General features: G+C 43.8%; 1 protein-coding gene across 9 annotated transcripts in view; it reads left to right on the forward strand.

Moving 5' to 3' along the window:
* Positions 1–16,937, forward strand: part of LOC147010549 (connector enhancer of kinase suppressor of ras 2-like) — a 237,716-nt gene that overhangs the window by 120,102 nt on the left and 100,677 nt on the right. For 8 of the 9 annotated variants that reach the window (XM_085858723.1, XM_085858727.1, XM_085858726.1 and 5 more), the window contains 2 exons: positions 10,043–10,290; positions 10,510–10,597. In XM_085858723.1, the coding sequence (XP_085714849.1) occupies positions 10,043–10,290; positions 10,510–10,597 (336 nt within the window). Of the gene's footprint in view, positions 1–7,054; positions 7,165–10,042; positions 10,291–10,509; positions 10,598–16,937 lie in introns of all 9 variants that reach the window. The other variant, XM_085858725.1, reaches the window with a different exon arrangement.

The following is a 16,937-nucleotide window of genomic DNA, read 5'->3' on the forward strand; positions in this document are numbered from 1 at the left end:
AGGGAGTGAGGAATTGTGGCCTCAGCCTTCCAGGTAGGGCAGAGGTGCCCTCGCTATTCAACGCTGAGGAAGGGAAGTGGGAAGAAAGACTGTGAGGTGTCTCGGGTGTGTAGAGAAGAGTGGTGTGTGTGTTTTTGTGAGTGTATTTGAAAAGGTAAACTGAGAATGGTGCAGCATAAAAGCGGAGAATCAATCCTTCCGGTTCTGGGTTTGGAGCATTAGCAGGTCTCCTTCAGGGCTCTCTGCTGACGATCTCAAAGTTAAGTTTCCGGTCGTTATCTGTCCCGTTTTAACTGCTTATTTTCTCACTTGCATGTTACTGTGTGTTCCTAGTTCGGTTTTGTTTCAAACATCGTGCTATTTTGTGAGTTTTTGTCAACCTTGTCTTACCGAGTGCTTGAGGCCTACCCATCGTTCCCCTCAGTGCACTATCGTGTTTATTTGTATTTTCTCCCCATTACCTTCAATTTCTATCTTCCCCACTTTCTCAACGTCCCCCATCCCTCCCAACTAAACACTCCATTTCTTGTCTTAAAAAATAAATAAATAAAAACTACCTTTCTCCTTGCACACTCACAAGTCTCGCTTCTTCTTCTTCTTCTTCATCCTCCTCTTCTTCTTCTTCTTCTTCTTCTTCTTCTTCTTCATCCTCCTCTTCTTCTTCCTCCTGCCGGCACACCATGTTTATTCTACTGATCTGACCCTCTCTCGCCATAATCTTCACGATTTATTCCGATCGACAACCTTCCATTCCCGAATCTTACCTGTTATTCAAAAATACATCAAAAATAATAATCTTCCTTGTATCCTTTCGATCTCCACACATCATGTAACCACGTCTCTCTACTCTTCCTGGTACTTTTCATCGACCCAGCAGCTTCACACTGCGTTTACCGTCCAAATTCGCCACACACTTCCACGATTTTACTTCAACCGCAGCAATATTTATCGTCATGGTTCTGCGAAACCATCACTCCCTGAGGCAATGGCACACAACACATTGTGGTTCCCAAGATAGTTATTTCAGGATTCGTTCCAGGTAGCCCTTCCCTTCTGATAGTGGGGTTTTGCGTCATGTGTTGCGTGGGCTTTAGGTAGGTTTTTCTGACCCTTCTATATCTATTTTGCATTGCTGCACACACAAGTCTCCTTTACGCATGCGTGCACACCAAAGACCATTTCAATAGGCAATCTTTAGCATATATATGCATGCCAAAACCATTCAAATCATGCACCATTACCCAACGGGCATTACATCTCATATCAGTCTTCACCATACTCTCACCCCACGCAACATCATTTCATACACCAACGGGACTCCTTCAGTAGAATCACCACACCATCAAACCACAACTCAAGCTCACTTACATTCACCATTGACGCTACAACGACGATGACAAGCACCACCACCACAACCCACCATGCCAGAAACCACCACTATGTTCACCACTACGCTGATGCCGCCATCACTCAACCGCGGTAACCGTCACCACCTTTTGGAACCGAAAAAAAATGGGGGAGCGTGGCACGCCATTGCCGACACTCGGTTCTGGACGTACGAACCTCTAACTTGGGGTGTGAGTGTGTGCTTGGCTCTGTTTGACGTCATGTGGGTAGCCCTGAAGCTCTGCTCAATGATGGCCTTCATTGCATGCTCGATGCACATTCATGGCCAAAGCGCACAACCAAATACCCCGCCCCATGTTAATCGCTGAGCTTAGCCGCATGGAAAAGGTCAGGACGAGTGAGGCCATTTCCGCAGCTGGACTCTCGCACGGGTGGGGACAGCAACATGGTAATCATCCGCGCACCAATGGCAGCACTGGAAATTTCCGACTCCTCTACTGTGGACGCAATAAAATGGTATTGGCGATTGCCCAGGCCCACTGATCCACATCTTTTACATTTTCCTTTCTGCGCATCACCTGCCAATCACCGAACCTCCTCCGACGATGCACCATATATATCATCAGTTTTCCTCCTCCTTTGCAACTGGGTTTGCACAAGTCCATCAACTGTGCCTGGTAAGTAAGAGGTCGCAAACGCCTCAGATTTTCTCTCCTCTCTCTCTCAACTATCTAACTTTCCTCGGGAGTGTTTTTGATGGCACCTGTTGTGTCTGTTTAAGATAAGATCATAGAAGTTTTACATCTGTACAACTACACTGTCTCTCTCTGCTTTTGTAAATAATAGTATTTTTTTTGCCACACCTCACCCATCCTTGCTTTCCTTGCTGCATGTATTTTCTGTTGTATTAAAACCACTGCTTGTGCCACATACCTTTCGTCACTCTTGCTAATAGTAAAATTGCCTGAACTGTGACTGTATCGAGCTTGTTGCATCTTTTCCTCCATCGATTCAGCGTAGTCTGCACATAGTGTTCACCGGGAAGTTCTACCCCACGTGATTTGCTCTTGTTAGCCAGCGTACACTCACTGTATTGCTTGGCAGTAATCCGAGTGTGCACTAAGGGCACGAAACCCGCTTGATACGGTCGTCCAAAGGTAAGATAACCATGCGAAGTCGTGACACCCTGCCAGGATTGGCAGTACCAATCGGTTTTCGTGGTTGCTTAACAACCCACGGGCCATGGAGTTATCCGTGGCTGGTTGCCTCAGGACTGCGTGTTCTGAAGGAACTCGAGCGCTTCCCCTCGAAGTGAACCTCAGATCCCAGGCCATAACATTTGGAACAATATTGTTGTGGCCACGGGTACCGAGACACCAGCTTGTCACTCAGGGGATTAATCCCCGGTTGTCCTCGGCAGAGCCGGACCAGGGGCCACCGCTCACAATTAACATTGTGGTATGGTGGTTTGTTTTACAATTTAGAACCACGAACGCCACCCATTTAACCATGAGTTCCAGTGTCTACCGTCTAATTATTCCGTTTAACTAAAGGTCACGTGGTTACCTGAGCGGGGAGCGCACCCTCGGTAAAGCACCAATGTTATCTCGATTAGATTTTAATTAAGGTAGCCGAGCGTTTTAACCGCTGTGCGTGCCAATTATTTTTGGTCAAATCTGTGGTAATTACCTCCCAGTCTATCTACGTTCAGACAATGCCAGACCAATGGAAGGAAAGGACAAACACAGACAGGTTGGAAGTCGACAAATGATTTATTGATAATAAATTTTTTATTCATAATTTAATAATAATAAATACAAATTATTTATAAAATAAATAAATAAATAAATAGAACTTTTTATTTTCTGAGGTAAATACATTAATAAGTTTCAAAGCAACCGAAATGAATAATTACTCTGGCAAAATTAATCAAATTGACAGGAAAGAGACAGAGAGCAGATGCTTATCGGGGGTTGACTTACAGCTAAACACAGACAAGGGTACCCAGCAGATCATTCGGTGGGGGGGGGGGGGGGGTTGAGAAGTCATCTCGCTCACCAGAGAGTCGTGCGTGAAGTGAAAATGTACTGAAATGTGTGCGTGCGTGTCACGTCCGTCGCCTGCACCCTCTTGCGAACAGCCTTGAACGCCAGTCGACGTCTGACAGGGCACTGAGATCGTCTGTCGCGGGTTTAGACCCTGGTGCTGCGACACGGGCAGCTCCTCACACGTCATGAAACTGGTGACGTCCAGTGACCCACACGGTTCTTCAGTGATTGACCTGCCCCTCACTCGTTGGTGACCGACCGGTGCCTCACTCGTTGTCAGCGCTGCTCACACCCACACGCACACCACACGCGCGCTTGCTCAAGCACTGGGAAGGACGAATTGTCTCGTTGGCACTGGTCAGACACCCACACGCACACCACATGCTCGCTTGCTCACTTGCGGGTTCGCACGCTTCCTCGCTTGCACGTTTCCTCTCTGGCTCGCTTATTCCCTCGCGCGCTTACACCCGCTTCTTGCTCGCTTCTCGCGCGCTTCCTCTCTCGCTCACTTCTCCCTCGCTTACTTCTTTGCTTACTTCTCGCGTGCGTTCTCTCTCGCTTTCTTCTCCATGCTTTGCGCGCTTACACCCACTTATTGCTCGCTTCTCGCGTGCTTCCTCTCTCGCTTACTTCTGCCGTGCTTCCTCTCTCACTTACTTTCTGGTGTGCTTCCTCTCTCACTTTCTTCTCGCATGCTTCCTCTCTCGCTTTCTTCTCCCTCAGAATGGACCTCCAATTCGTTTTATATCTGCGGCCTGTCTTGGCGGGCACAGAGTCCCCCCAAGCTCACCCTGCCCCACTTGCGCACCATTACCATGATGACCCGTGCGCTCCAAAAAAGGTGGGCATTGGCGTTCGTGAAAGAAATATGTGCATAAACGTTGCTGAGGAAAAATAAGGCAGGGTTAGCGCTCACGAAAGAAATGTGTGTAAACGTGTCTGTCGTAAAGAAAAAAAAGAAGCTTCCCATAAGATAGGGGATCTATTCTTCACCCTTCTCAACGTATCATATTTAAAATCCCATTAGACATGGGGACGGGGCTAATCTGAACATGCATTGAAGGAAATAAATGTCTGAGGACCTGGATGTATGGATGCAATCATCAGACCAGATTTTGAAATACGTACCAGTATCATACTCTTTACAGAGCGTTGTTGCTGCCAAAGCAGTTTCTTGGCAGGGTTTATCCTGGGTAGTCTGACATTGCCTTCCCAGCATTGTTTGTCCGTGCTCTATCCTCTGAGATCCTGAGAATCAAGTAAGGAAGCAGCATGTACCATTTTTATAAAGTGTTTGGTATTATTTGGCTAGGGTTTGAACCATCGACCTCCCAAACTCAGAGCGGACGCTCTAACCATTCCACCACTGTATTGAGATTTTTTTTGAGAGAATTGCTGGAAATACACGTGCTGCTTTGCAGATGGGCTTGCCTTTTCCCAAGTTGTACTTTTGTTTCTCGGGTGCTGAGTTTATATTTGTCATTGTTGTCGAACACAGTGCATTTGGATGTGACTTTACTTTCTTGATATCTGTCATATGTGAGAAGGAAACAAATCAAACTGTGAGGATGGAAATAGCTGAGGAGATGAAATGGAATAATTGTTTGTGGTTATTTTATTAATACAACCATTCCAGAGCAACACATTTAGTTTGGGTTTCATGAATACTTTTTAAAATCTATTTAAAAAGACTGTAGCTTTTACATGCTGGGGAAAGACATTAAGACGTCAATCGTGTTGATACAGTAAATAAGATTTGAACCTGTAGTTGCATCATTAGCGTTACCCAGGTATCCTATGTTCAGGCTTTTACTTGGGGAGTCCATTTACTCGAGTTTTTTTTTCAACTCGTAATGGCCATCTTGTTTACTCCGTGTACTCCACCCCATCCCTCTTCCTTCCACAGATCTAATGTCTCTGTTCTCGACTGTTTTGTGTTTCCCTCTCCTGCCCCTCTTGTCTCCTGCTCCCTTTGTTATATGTTCTGTGTGTTAGCTCTTATACGAGCCTCGACAATGTATACAAAAACAAAGAAAAACCTCAAGTTGTGCACATCCTACCCCATCACGATGAACAGGCACGTAGTTGAAAGCACATCTTTTCTATTTGTTCCTTGCCTTCAGTCCCCCTGTGTTATGATAATTTTGTGATTTGTAAAGAGAAAAATAGGCTTCAAGAGTGACATTTGGGATGGCAAATGGAGGCTGCCGGAGCACTACGAGGAGATCGGACTTGTGGGAGACCACACGGTGCATTCTGAGATGTGTGCCAAGAAAAGCGACATCACATTCCTGATGCTGGCACGGGTTCTTTTCTTATTTCCGCCATCTTGTTATGTTGATGGTTCAAGGCTGAACTCGTCGAAAGCTGTTTGTTAAATCCTTCTCGGTCCTAGTAGGAGAGCCTTCAACATTCATTTAGTGGGCTGGTGAATAGTCACCTCAATATGTCTTTTTTTTCACTCCATAGTTTGTTCCCCCCCCCCACTCCTTCACCACTTCTTCCCATTTGAACTCTTGTTTTTGTCATTGTTGTTACTGTTGTTGGCATCCCCTTTCTGCACCACTTCAGTTGCCTCTGTTTTCTGTCCTATATTTACACTTAGGCCTTTGAACTCTTAATTTTTTGAAGCACACTGTTTTTTTCTTCTTCCACATTCACTGTGTCAGCTGTGATATGTGGAGGGGAAATGGCTGATGGAGGAATCTGAGCTGACATTTTGATTTGGAAATTTATATTCTGATCGTAGGCTTTGACAGCTCAAGTGTGAAAACCCTGTTTTGTGCACAGAATTGTGGGTAATGTGCCATAACAGTGCAAGCCCCGTGTAATATTAATCCGTCACCTCGATCGTGACTTCACAGACGCTGCAGGATGGGATTTTTTTAACCACTTAATGGTGTGACCGTTTATGGAATTCAAGGATGTTCCTGCAATAAGGATGGCTGTTAGTGAGATCCGAACTGTGCGGGTGATGAGTGTTGGTGACCTTCAGGTGCATGTCATTAAGCTATGTGCTGTACAGGACAGACTGTCAAACTAGATTATTCACAATTCATTGCTCCCTCATAACCATTTGGTGATTTGCCCTGCCAGTCAGTCATCATCTGATAATACAAGTCGATCGTGAAAGGTGCAAGCCGCTGATATTTTTTGCACTACCATTTGTACGTGTAGGTGTAGAATAGCCCTGACTTGCACCGGGTGTCTTGTTCAATGCATTCCTTAACAATTTCTCGGTATTTAGACCCAGTAAGACCGGCCCTTGGCAACGAACTCCAAAAGCTGTGCATAATTCATGGTGATTCGTAATCCGCAGTAACATTTATTACAATTCTTTATCTTTAATAACATCTTAATGGGACAAAGACTTGTCAGAGTGCCTGTCCCTGCCAGCTTGATGGAGTAGCGCAGTTGAGAATGCTGGGTGGATGGAGCTGAACAGACTACTCTGCACCAATCTCCCATTTTTGGTCATTGTTGTGTGTGCTACTTTTTGGGAAGGACATTTATCATGACATAAAAATAAAAATCCACATAAGTGCTACTGGAATTGCCATCGACACTGTTGTCATGTCTAGTGGAACGACCAACCTTTTGCCTGTTCTCCAACAACCAGAGCTTCGTGAAATGCATTTGATACCGCCTGCCCCTCCCAGCCCTCGTGACTTGCAAGCCAACTTTGCACAGCTGCACTTATATGGACGACAAGCTGGATCTCTGTTCAGCGGTCGACATGTTGTCTGCACTAAGCCAGAAACGATCAAAGGTGCTTTGAGTTCTGCACTCTCCTCCCTCCCCTCCTCTGTAACTCACCAGGGTACATTTTTTTCTAATGGTATATAGTGGAACTTTGTGTGTGTGAGACTTGGATGATTATGATTATGTTGGAGATGTTGCCAGAGTTTGAGAAAGCAATGCAGCAGATGGATTTTGGCCTTGAGCAAATGCAAAACCATGGGTGTGGAATCTTTGTGTTATATGCAAGGCACTGAGTTGCCTTTGTTCAGCTGTCCACCATAACACACCCATCCAACCTGCCTTGCAACCAAGGGCCAAGGTCGGGTTACCCTTGGGCGTTTCTGGGAATGTGAAATCCTAACTGTTTGTTTGAGAATTGAGCTTCCTGTCTTTCTACATGTGTGTACATGTTTCTTCGTCCATCTCGCTTTTTATCTTTGTCTTGTTCCCGTTAACCAATGGCCGTGCCCTTAACCTGCCCCCTGCTTGTCACCATTGCTGAGATTTGGAGGTAACAATGAGGGGTGTCTTCAAGGTGCTATGAATTGGGAGCAAGCTGGTCAAACACTTGGAATTTTTCTTTCAATCCTGACAAATCTCACACACTCGCTCTATCTCTCCGAAAGGACTGTCTCATGAGCCCTCCCATCTACTTTCTCAACAACCCTCTCGAAGAAGTCCAGTCGCTCAAACTCTTGGGTCTTACGATCAACCATGATATTTCTTGGGCAAACCACATTTTAAAATTGGCTTCCCAAGCCGGCATTAGCCAGCAGCCGATTGGGCCTCTGTCGCACAAAGTCCTTCCTTGGCACACCTGAACTCTTATCCACCCACAAGGCTTTCATCCACAGCTTGATGGAATACTGCTCTACCCTCTGGGCTGGATCCCCTGCCTCACACCTTGCTCAGCTTGACACTGTGGAAGTCAAGGCCTTCAAGATCTTTGGAATCTCCCTCAATGAAGCTGATCTTTGGGCCTATCACTTCACCATCACAGACAGGTTGGTGGTCTCTCTGTCTGCTACCACCCCCTTTCTGGTCTTGCACCCGCTGCCCTTTATGACCCCTTTCCCCACTCCCCAGTGTATCCACATAGCGCATGCGGTTCACCAGCAACCCCCTTCCAGTGAAACTCCCAAAATCTAAGATCGCTGCTCACTTCCACTCATCCATTCCTCCTTTTTACCTACTATGGAACCAACTTTCACAATCTCTTCAATGTCATTGTCCCCTACAGGTGTTCAAGACAGCTGTTCACCACCATCTCCGATCGTCTCCAATCCAAAACCGTGATCTTTTCTACCAGTTAACCCCACCCCCACCCAAGCCCACCTCTTTCCAAATTTCCGTTTCTTTTGTTCTTCAGGGGTTGTGGCTGTATCCATCCTGTCTACCCCTAGTGTCCTCCCCATGCCTCATTCTTCCTCACATCCCTAATTTGTCCAAATCTCCCTTTATTTTTTCATCATCCCTGTTGTGGTGTGGTCCCCCTCCCTTTCTACTGTTCCTTTTGTTCTGTTACATCCTTATCCGTTCTATGTTCTAGTTCCTCCAGGAGCCTTGACATTGTATGCCAAAAAAAGAAACAGGAAAAAAGAAGGGTCGAGTGATTTGCTTGCATTTTGATAATTCAATTGCACTTTTGTAAAACTAGCATTGGCTGAAGCTCGGCAACATTTGAAGTCACCTCACAGGCATAAAGGGGACAAGAGCAGAGTGAGACATACCATGTCATCTATGGTACAATAAACGGATAGATTCTCTTCTTTTGATGGTGAGTCTAGAGTTAATTAAAAACCATTGTTCTAATAGTTTTTCATACACCATGGCAATGCCCATCCATCACTGCCCGTTAACACGGGAGGGGGTGAGCAGGAGACGATGCCCACAGAAACCGATAGTCGGGCTGTACTTTGTGGATATTGGTCGAAGGATTTATATATTTTTAAAACTTGATCCACCGACCAAAGATTACTAGGTTTCTCTTTCTTGCACTGACCATTCATCAAGTAAGCCACTCCACTTAGAAGAAGAACTTGATCTATCACTTCTGTGACAACTTCCCTCTTGGTTGTTTATAAAGTTCTGTCATTTGGAAGGAGGATTAAAAAAAACTGTGGCCGGTGTTTTGGTTTGGAATTTTGATCTATGTTGCATTAATCCTCATTATTTTTCCAAACAGGAGAACGTTGGGCGTTTTAAAAGTTCATGCTTCAAATTATTCATTTCATCATTGCTGGGAGCACAGCTGAGCTGCAGATGCAGTGCCCCTTGCTGGTTAGGACAGGAATTTGGAATTTGGCCATGGTGCAGGCGATAGCTCACCTACTCTTCGCAAAGGATACTGTGGGATCTTTAACATCCACCGACTAATTCTGGCAGATGGGACACCCAGTTTAACATCCATCCGAAAGGACGGCACACACATTGATGAATCACCCTGCCTGTGAAATACTGGGATGACAGTTTATAGCTAAGTCAGGATACAAACCCAGGCTAGACAGCTTAGAAGGAAGTGTGCATACCTCTAGGCCATCCTGCCAGCCTGTTTCAAATTATGTATCACCCACCAAGACTACAGAAAAATATTATTACTGACCTCTGTTTTTTGTTTGTGGGGCCCAATGATGGGCTGGCTTGTTGATTCCTTCTCTCTCAAAGTGTCGTACCTGGAAGATTACTGTGTTTTGCTGAGATCTTGCAGCAAAGCAAGCGACAAAGGTACATCATCTGACTTTTGATAAAGTGTTTCTCCTAATAGCTGCAGCTTGAGGACCAGCAATCTCAGTGTCTCTTTTCCGCTGAGAAACCACATTTTAAACGTCACGTGCCAATGCCAGCCTTTCATTTGTCCAACATCTTCAATTTTCTCCTTCCACCCCTCTTCCTCTCCCTCGGTTTAGAACTATGGCCTTGAAACGGAAAACTTGCGCTCTCTCTGCCACCGCCTCGCTGGAGCCGCAAAGAACCTTCAGAACCTCGTGTCATCTTGGTGTGGCGATGGAGGCCTGGCGAGAACTGCCGAAGGTGCTCCCATCTCACCAGCACAACTTGAGGGCACTGTGGCAAAAGCAAAACTTCCAAACCACGTGCTCACTGCGGTGGTGGACCTCATCGGCGCTGCCAAGGCATTTCTGGCGTGGCTGGACAAGTAAGTTCTGTTGCTGTTTGTGTTCATACTGTTGTGGTGGTTGCTGTTGTGGTAAACATTGAATATGTTATGCTGTTGCAGTGTCTCTCTTGTAAAATTTGTAATCTTCGCATTTTGGTCTTTTTCTGGAATGCGTAACAAATGTGGACTCTGTGAACTGCCAATATTAAAAGGTGAACAATCCAAACATAATGGTAACTCACGTCCATGCTTGGGCAGGTCTCCATTTGCCAGCGTGAGTGACACATCTTTGCGTAGAAATGACATCATCCGTCTCTGCCTGGAGCTGACTGCCGTCGTACAGCAGGTAAATAATTTTCCTCTCTTAACCTCCTTTCTTTTTCCTCTCTTCACGTCATTTGTCAGACACATCTGTGAATCCAAGTCACCCCAATAGAGAAAATGTTTGGAAGTAAAAAAAAAAGAAAAAAAGATTGAAACCAAAACTTCAAGAAGCAACACATAAGCAACTGGAAAGCATATTAAAATGCAAAGCCCATCTGCGTCCGCTTTCCAACTTCTTCCGAATGTCAGATATGACGAAAACAGCTGAAACTAGAGGGGGAGCACTCGGGAGAGTGCAAAACCTCCACCGCCAATACTGCTGGGTCACTCAAGTGAACCTTATATCTTATTCATTAAATATGATGTCAACAGTGCTGACAGATTTATAGTTCTTTTCTCCAACATTTTTTTTTGGGGGGGGGGGGGGTTGGAAATCACTTAAAACATGTAGAAATGCAAAAAAAAAAATCGAAATTTTGTTGAAAAAAAAGTTGCAAGTTTTTTTTTTCTCTCACAATTTTTTTTTGGGGGGGTTGGAAATCACAAAAACATGTAGAAATGCAAAAAAAAAACATTTTGGGGGGGGGGGTTTGGAAATAACTTAAAACATGTAAAAATGCAAAAAAAAAAAACTTCTCTATAACAATTTTTTTTAGGGGGGTAACAATTTTTTTGGGGGGGGGTTGGAAATCACTTAAAACATGCAGAAATGCAAAGAAAATACCCCTTTTTTGGGGGGGGTAACAATTTTTTTTGGGGCGGGTTGGAAATCACTTAAAACAGAAATGCAAAAAAAATACATTTTTTTTTCTCCAACATTTTTTTTGGGGCGGGGGGTTGGAAATCACTTAAAACATGTAGAAATGCAAAAAAAAAAAATTTCTCTATAACAATTTTTTTTGGGGGGGGTTGGAAATCACTTAAAAGATGTAGAAATGCAAAAAAAACATTTCTCTATTTTTTGAGGGGGTTGGCAATCACTTAAAAAATGTACAAATGCAAAAAAAAAAAAAAATTCTCTATTTTTGGGGGGGTTGGAAATCACTTAAAACATGTAGAAATGCAAAAAAAAAAATTTTTTTTTCTCTAAATTTTTTTTTTGGGGGGGGACGAAGTCCAAAATTTAATGGCATGATCCTTGGACCATACCTAACCCCCCCACCAAGTTTCGTCGAAATCCGTCTGAGTTTTTCCGTAATACTGTTCACAAACAAACAAACAAACAGAAAGGGGTGAAAACAGTAACCTCCATCCATCTTCGAAGATGGCGGAGGTTAACTGGATGGGCACTCAGTGGAGTACATACCTCCGCCACGCGATGCCTGATCCAAATGAACATATCAGGCCTAATAAAGTTTTTTGAGATATCATGCTACATATCGTTTTTAGTCCCATATATCTATAATTCCAGCAATGTGTGTGTGTGTGTGTGTGTGTGTGTGTGTGTGTGTGTGTGTGTGTGTGTGTGTGTGTGTGTGTGTGTGTGTGTGTGTGTGTGTGTGTGTCTGTGACTGCTGTTTCTCGACAACCACTGGTCCGATCTAATTGAAACTTGCCAGGTATATTGCTGGGGACCTGAGTATGTGCCTTTTCAAGGTTTGATATTAATCGGACAAGTGGTTCCCAAGTTATGGCCATTTATTTACCAAACCAATGACAAGACATGTTGCTGCGTAGGCGTGGTCGATGGGGAAAGGGCGCCATTTAGTTAAGGCCCTGTCACCCCTTGACGATTTAGCCAACGTTTGCCTGACGTATGCAAAATTGGGCTAAAACGCCGGCACACGTCGAATACGTTATGGGTAAGTTTGTATACGTTAAGAGCATGCTGAAAAACACTGCCATACGTCGTAGTACGCTGGCTTTCATTGTTGTACTTTGCGGTTGTCCTCAAATTTTAGCATGCTTGAATTTTACGACGTATGCCAGCGTATGACTCACACGTTCCGCTACGCTGACCATAAGTTGTAGGCACGTTATGCGATCGTTGACACACGTTACTTGTAAGTTACTCATAAGTCGAAACACGTCGAGGTAATGCTTAGCGTACCCAAAACTTATTTCTAACCTATGAGTAATGTGCTTTGAACCTATGTGTAACGTACCTCCAACGCATATTGACGTATGTAGACGTATTTGATTGACGTCTTCCGGACGACCACAGAACTTACTGAACATGTTTCTAATTTACAGCTACCGTCTAATGGCGTATTGGCAGCGTTTAAAAAAAAACAAAAAAAAACAATAACTTCCGATATTTCGTCACGTCACGTCCGATTGCCTCTTCAGTTTGCTCATGTCTTATTCTTAGTTCCTCCTCTGTGAATATTTTCTGTTTGAGGATATTGTCACGTCGACGTCGAAACTTAAAAGCAAATGTCCGAATATATTTTAAAATTCGTGATAGACTAAAAGAAAAAAAAAAAAAAAAAAAAAAAAAAACAATAACAACTTCAGATATTTCGTCACGTGCCTTCACGGAGCCAAGGAGAAAAAAAAGAAAATGTGCCTTGACGGAGAAAATAAGTTTCGGGTATGCTAAACATTACCTCGACGTGTTTCGACTTATGAGTAACTTACAAGGAACTTGTGTCAACGATCGCATAACGTGCCTACAACTTATTCCCAGCGTAGCGGAACGTGCGAGCCATACGTCGAGTACGTCGTAAAATTTTCAGCATGCTTGAAATTTCACGACGTACTAAACGTCCCACGAAATATGACAGTGTACTTCATCGTTTTTCAGCGTGCTCTTAACGTTTTCACAACTTACCCATACTGTATTCAACATGTGCCAGCGTTTTAGACACATTTTTCATACGTCGGCATACGCTGGCTAAATCGTCAAGGTGTGACTGCGTGGTTGACACTTCCAATTCTCAGGCGGTTATGATTTAAATCAGCGTGCCGCAGGTTTTTAACAGGCTACGCCACGAGTTTGTCTGCGATACGTGCAGCGCGCTATGCCTAAGTTAAACTATCGTTGGGTATAGGTTGTGAACGCCGACAACAGGCTAAGCATTCGTTGGTATAAATTATCTATAAGACAACGAAACGTTCTGTGCCTGTTACTAATATGTTATGCATACGACCAACACGTTATGAATACGACCAAAACTTAAAAAAACATCAAAATTTCAGCGTACGCCAACATTTTACATACATTTTTATACGTTGCCATTACTGGCTAAATCGTCTAGGTGTGACAGTGCCTTTACCAATGACAGGACACGTTGCTGCGTAGGCATGGCCGTTTCTGAAGAGATCCTCAGCCGCGTTCCCCATTACGGGTTACAACCTACGGACTTCCGGATAGTGATTACTTACTGTATTTTAATAATTTCTCCATTTCTTATGCGCATTTATAGATATACATAATGCCCCAATCCAGTCGTCGTTTACGAGAGTGAAGGAACGGCTGTGTGGTTGTTTGAAAGTTGTTTTTTTTTTGCACGTACGGCCACGCACAAACACTTGCACGCGAGAGCGAAGGAACGGCCTGTGTGGTTGTTGTTTCTGGCACGTGGTTTGAAAGTTTTTTTTTTTGCACGTACCGGCACGCGAGAGCGAAGGAACGGCCTGTGTGTTTGTTGTTCCTGGCACGTGGTTTGAAAGTTTTTTTTTTTTTTTTTTTTTTTTTTTGCACGTACGGCCACGCACGTCCTGCCACGCACGTACAGGCACACGAGAGCGAAGGAAAGGCCTGTGTGTTTGTTTCTGGCATGTGGTTTGAAAGTTTTTTTTTGTTTTTTTTTGCACGTACGGCCACGCACGTACGGGCACGTACTAGTATTTCAAATGGTGAAGAATCGTTTTAAAAATTAAAAAAAATCTCGTGTCTGGATATTACCCAAAAATTCATTTCGTCCTTGTCACATACTCAACCTGTCCACCAAATTTCGTCCGAATCCATCCACAACTTTTTGAGACATCGTGCAATATATCGTGTTTGGCCCCGTCTCCCAATGGTGAAGAATCGGTGAAAAATACATCTGATCTGGATCCAGATCGTCACCAAAATCAAATCAGTTCGTCCTTGTCACACACCCAACTCCCTACAAAATTTCATCTGAATCTGTCCACAGATTTTTGAGATATCCTGCACACAAACAAACAAACAAACAGACAGACAGACAGGTGTGAAAACGTAACCTCTTTCCACCTTCAGTGGTGGAGGTAAAAATACAAAAAAGACAATGTTAGGAGACCTTGACCTTTTGACTTCAAAAGTAATAGGCTTCATTGACTCAGTATGCAAACCCTGCTCATATTTCAAGTCAATCAGATGGAAAGTGACAATTTTGTGACCTTGACCTTTGACCTTCGTGACAGAACACAGGTTACACTCTGAATTGTGTCACTGACATGTTGATATTTTATGCAACCTTGACTATTGACCTTTTGATCTTTAAAAAAAAAAAAAACCCCCACTCTGCTTCTAACTTTTGATTGGTGAACCAATTCAGTGACCCAATATACAAATTCTTAAAATTTCAGGTCAATCAGATGAAAATGGACTTTTACACAATCTTGACCTTTGACCTTTTCACCAAATTATTACTTTGGCTTCTCCATATTCTCATAATAAAGCTTTGTTGAATATTTTGACAAAAGCTCAAATGGTAAAAAAAAAGTTACAGCCCAGACAGACACACAGAAGTGATTGCAAAACCCCGTCTCCTGCTGTGCTGCATGGGGGATGGGCTCCTAAAAGCCAGGTGTTGGTAACCTACCCTGCTGTGGAAATTTTAGGCTGTTATCGTGGTTCAGAAATAATGAGGGTTCTCTTAACCAGTCTTATAAATGTTATTATTCTTCTGATCAGAAATTTTTGAAATATTTATTTTTTAGCTTGCAACCGGGCATTGCTTATATTTTGGCAACAGTGAGCAGTCTATCCGGAGCCTCGACTCGAAAATGACTTGATGGATATCTTTCAAAGTTAGCGCATCTTATTATAATGGAGCAAACGTGTATGGTTAGGTTTGTATATTTGTGACCAAAACATCTTCTCCAAATTTTCTTCAACAAATTCCACCATGTTGTTCATGGGTGAGTATATTATTCTGAGTATACTTGTATATATCCATCTATCTATAACAGTGGTTTTCAAACTTTTTTTAGTGGCGACCCAATTTCAGAATCTCTCAACATCGCGCGACCCAAAATATTCAAAACCCGATTCATAATATAGAAGATAAGATTTCATATGACACAAGAACATTTACTGTTTACTTTATTCACCATCGTCATGCTTTCATAGATGAGCAAACGGAGAATAGCCGACAGTATCCAAATCCGTAGTACAGTTGAATGTTTCAGAAGTTTAGTCCGAATGACATTTAGATACTGTATATCAGTGAGAAGGATGAGCCTGTTTTTCAGAAACCAACTTCTCTATTCGTGGAGAAGTAAATGATAATGCCAGGATCATATCATGCTCCATTTCTAGGCGATTTCTGTACTTTGTTTTAATCACCACCATGGTGGAGAACGACTGCTCACAAAAGTATGATGAAGGATATGGCATGAGAACCTTAATAGCATGCCGTGACAGGGTCGGGTACGACGGCAGCATTTTGCACCAGAATGTCGACAACGAATTTGTCCGTGCAAGAGCCTGCACTCCTGAATCCTGCTGGAGCTGTACAAGCTCTCCCTGTGCTGTATTATCTTCATCAGCAATCGAGTCCAGTGGAGCCGTGAAAGGGTCCCGAACCACAGAAAAGGACTGCACATCCAGCTCAGGGAAATAGTGCTCGAACTGTTCAATGAGCGACCGAAGGTGACGTGCTATTTCCCCAGAAAGACTGTCGAGCTCAGTATCGTACTGGCAGGTCGTTAGATGCTCCACCAGACAGGGGAAAAGTCTGAAGCGCTTAACAGCTGCTTTGTCTGCCAGTAATTTTAGAGTTGCCAGAAATCCGCTCATTTTGTCGTGAAAAATCATGAGGTTGGCATCTTTGCCTTGGAGGGAGCGGTTGAGAACATTGAGACGTTCAAAGATGTCAACGAGATAGCACAGTTCTGACAGCCAAGAGTCCGACTCAAGCAACGCTACCCATTCCGTTTTCCCTTGTGTGCGTAGGAACTCCTTCAGTTCATATTTGAGCTTGTAAACGCGCAGAAGAAGGTTTCCTCGAGATAACCATCTGACTTGAGTGTAGAATAGTAAATTCTTATGGTCGGCGTCCATCTCCTGGCAGAATAGCCTGAATAACCTAGTGTTGAGGGTGCTCCATTTGATGTGATTCACCATTTTTATGACTTCTGAGAGCACGCTCTGCAAGGTTTCTGGCAAAGTACGAGAGGCGAGCGCTTCTCGGTGAATCATGCAGTGTACCATGGAGGTCTGAGGAGCC

This window comes from Eptatretus burgeri, chromosome 16 (assembly GCF_056783735.1).
Source record: "Eptatretus burgeri isolate ZD-2024b chromosome 16, Ebu_testis_v1, whole genome shotgun sequence".
Classification (NCBI taxonomy): domain Eukaryota; kingdom Metazoa; phylum Chordata; class Myxini; order Myxiniformes; family Myxinidae; genus Eptatretus; species Eptatretus burgeri.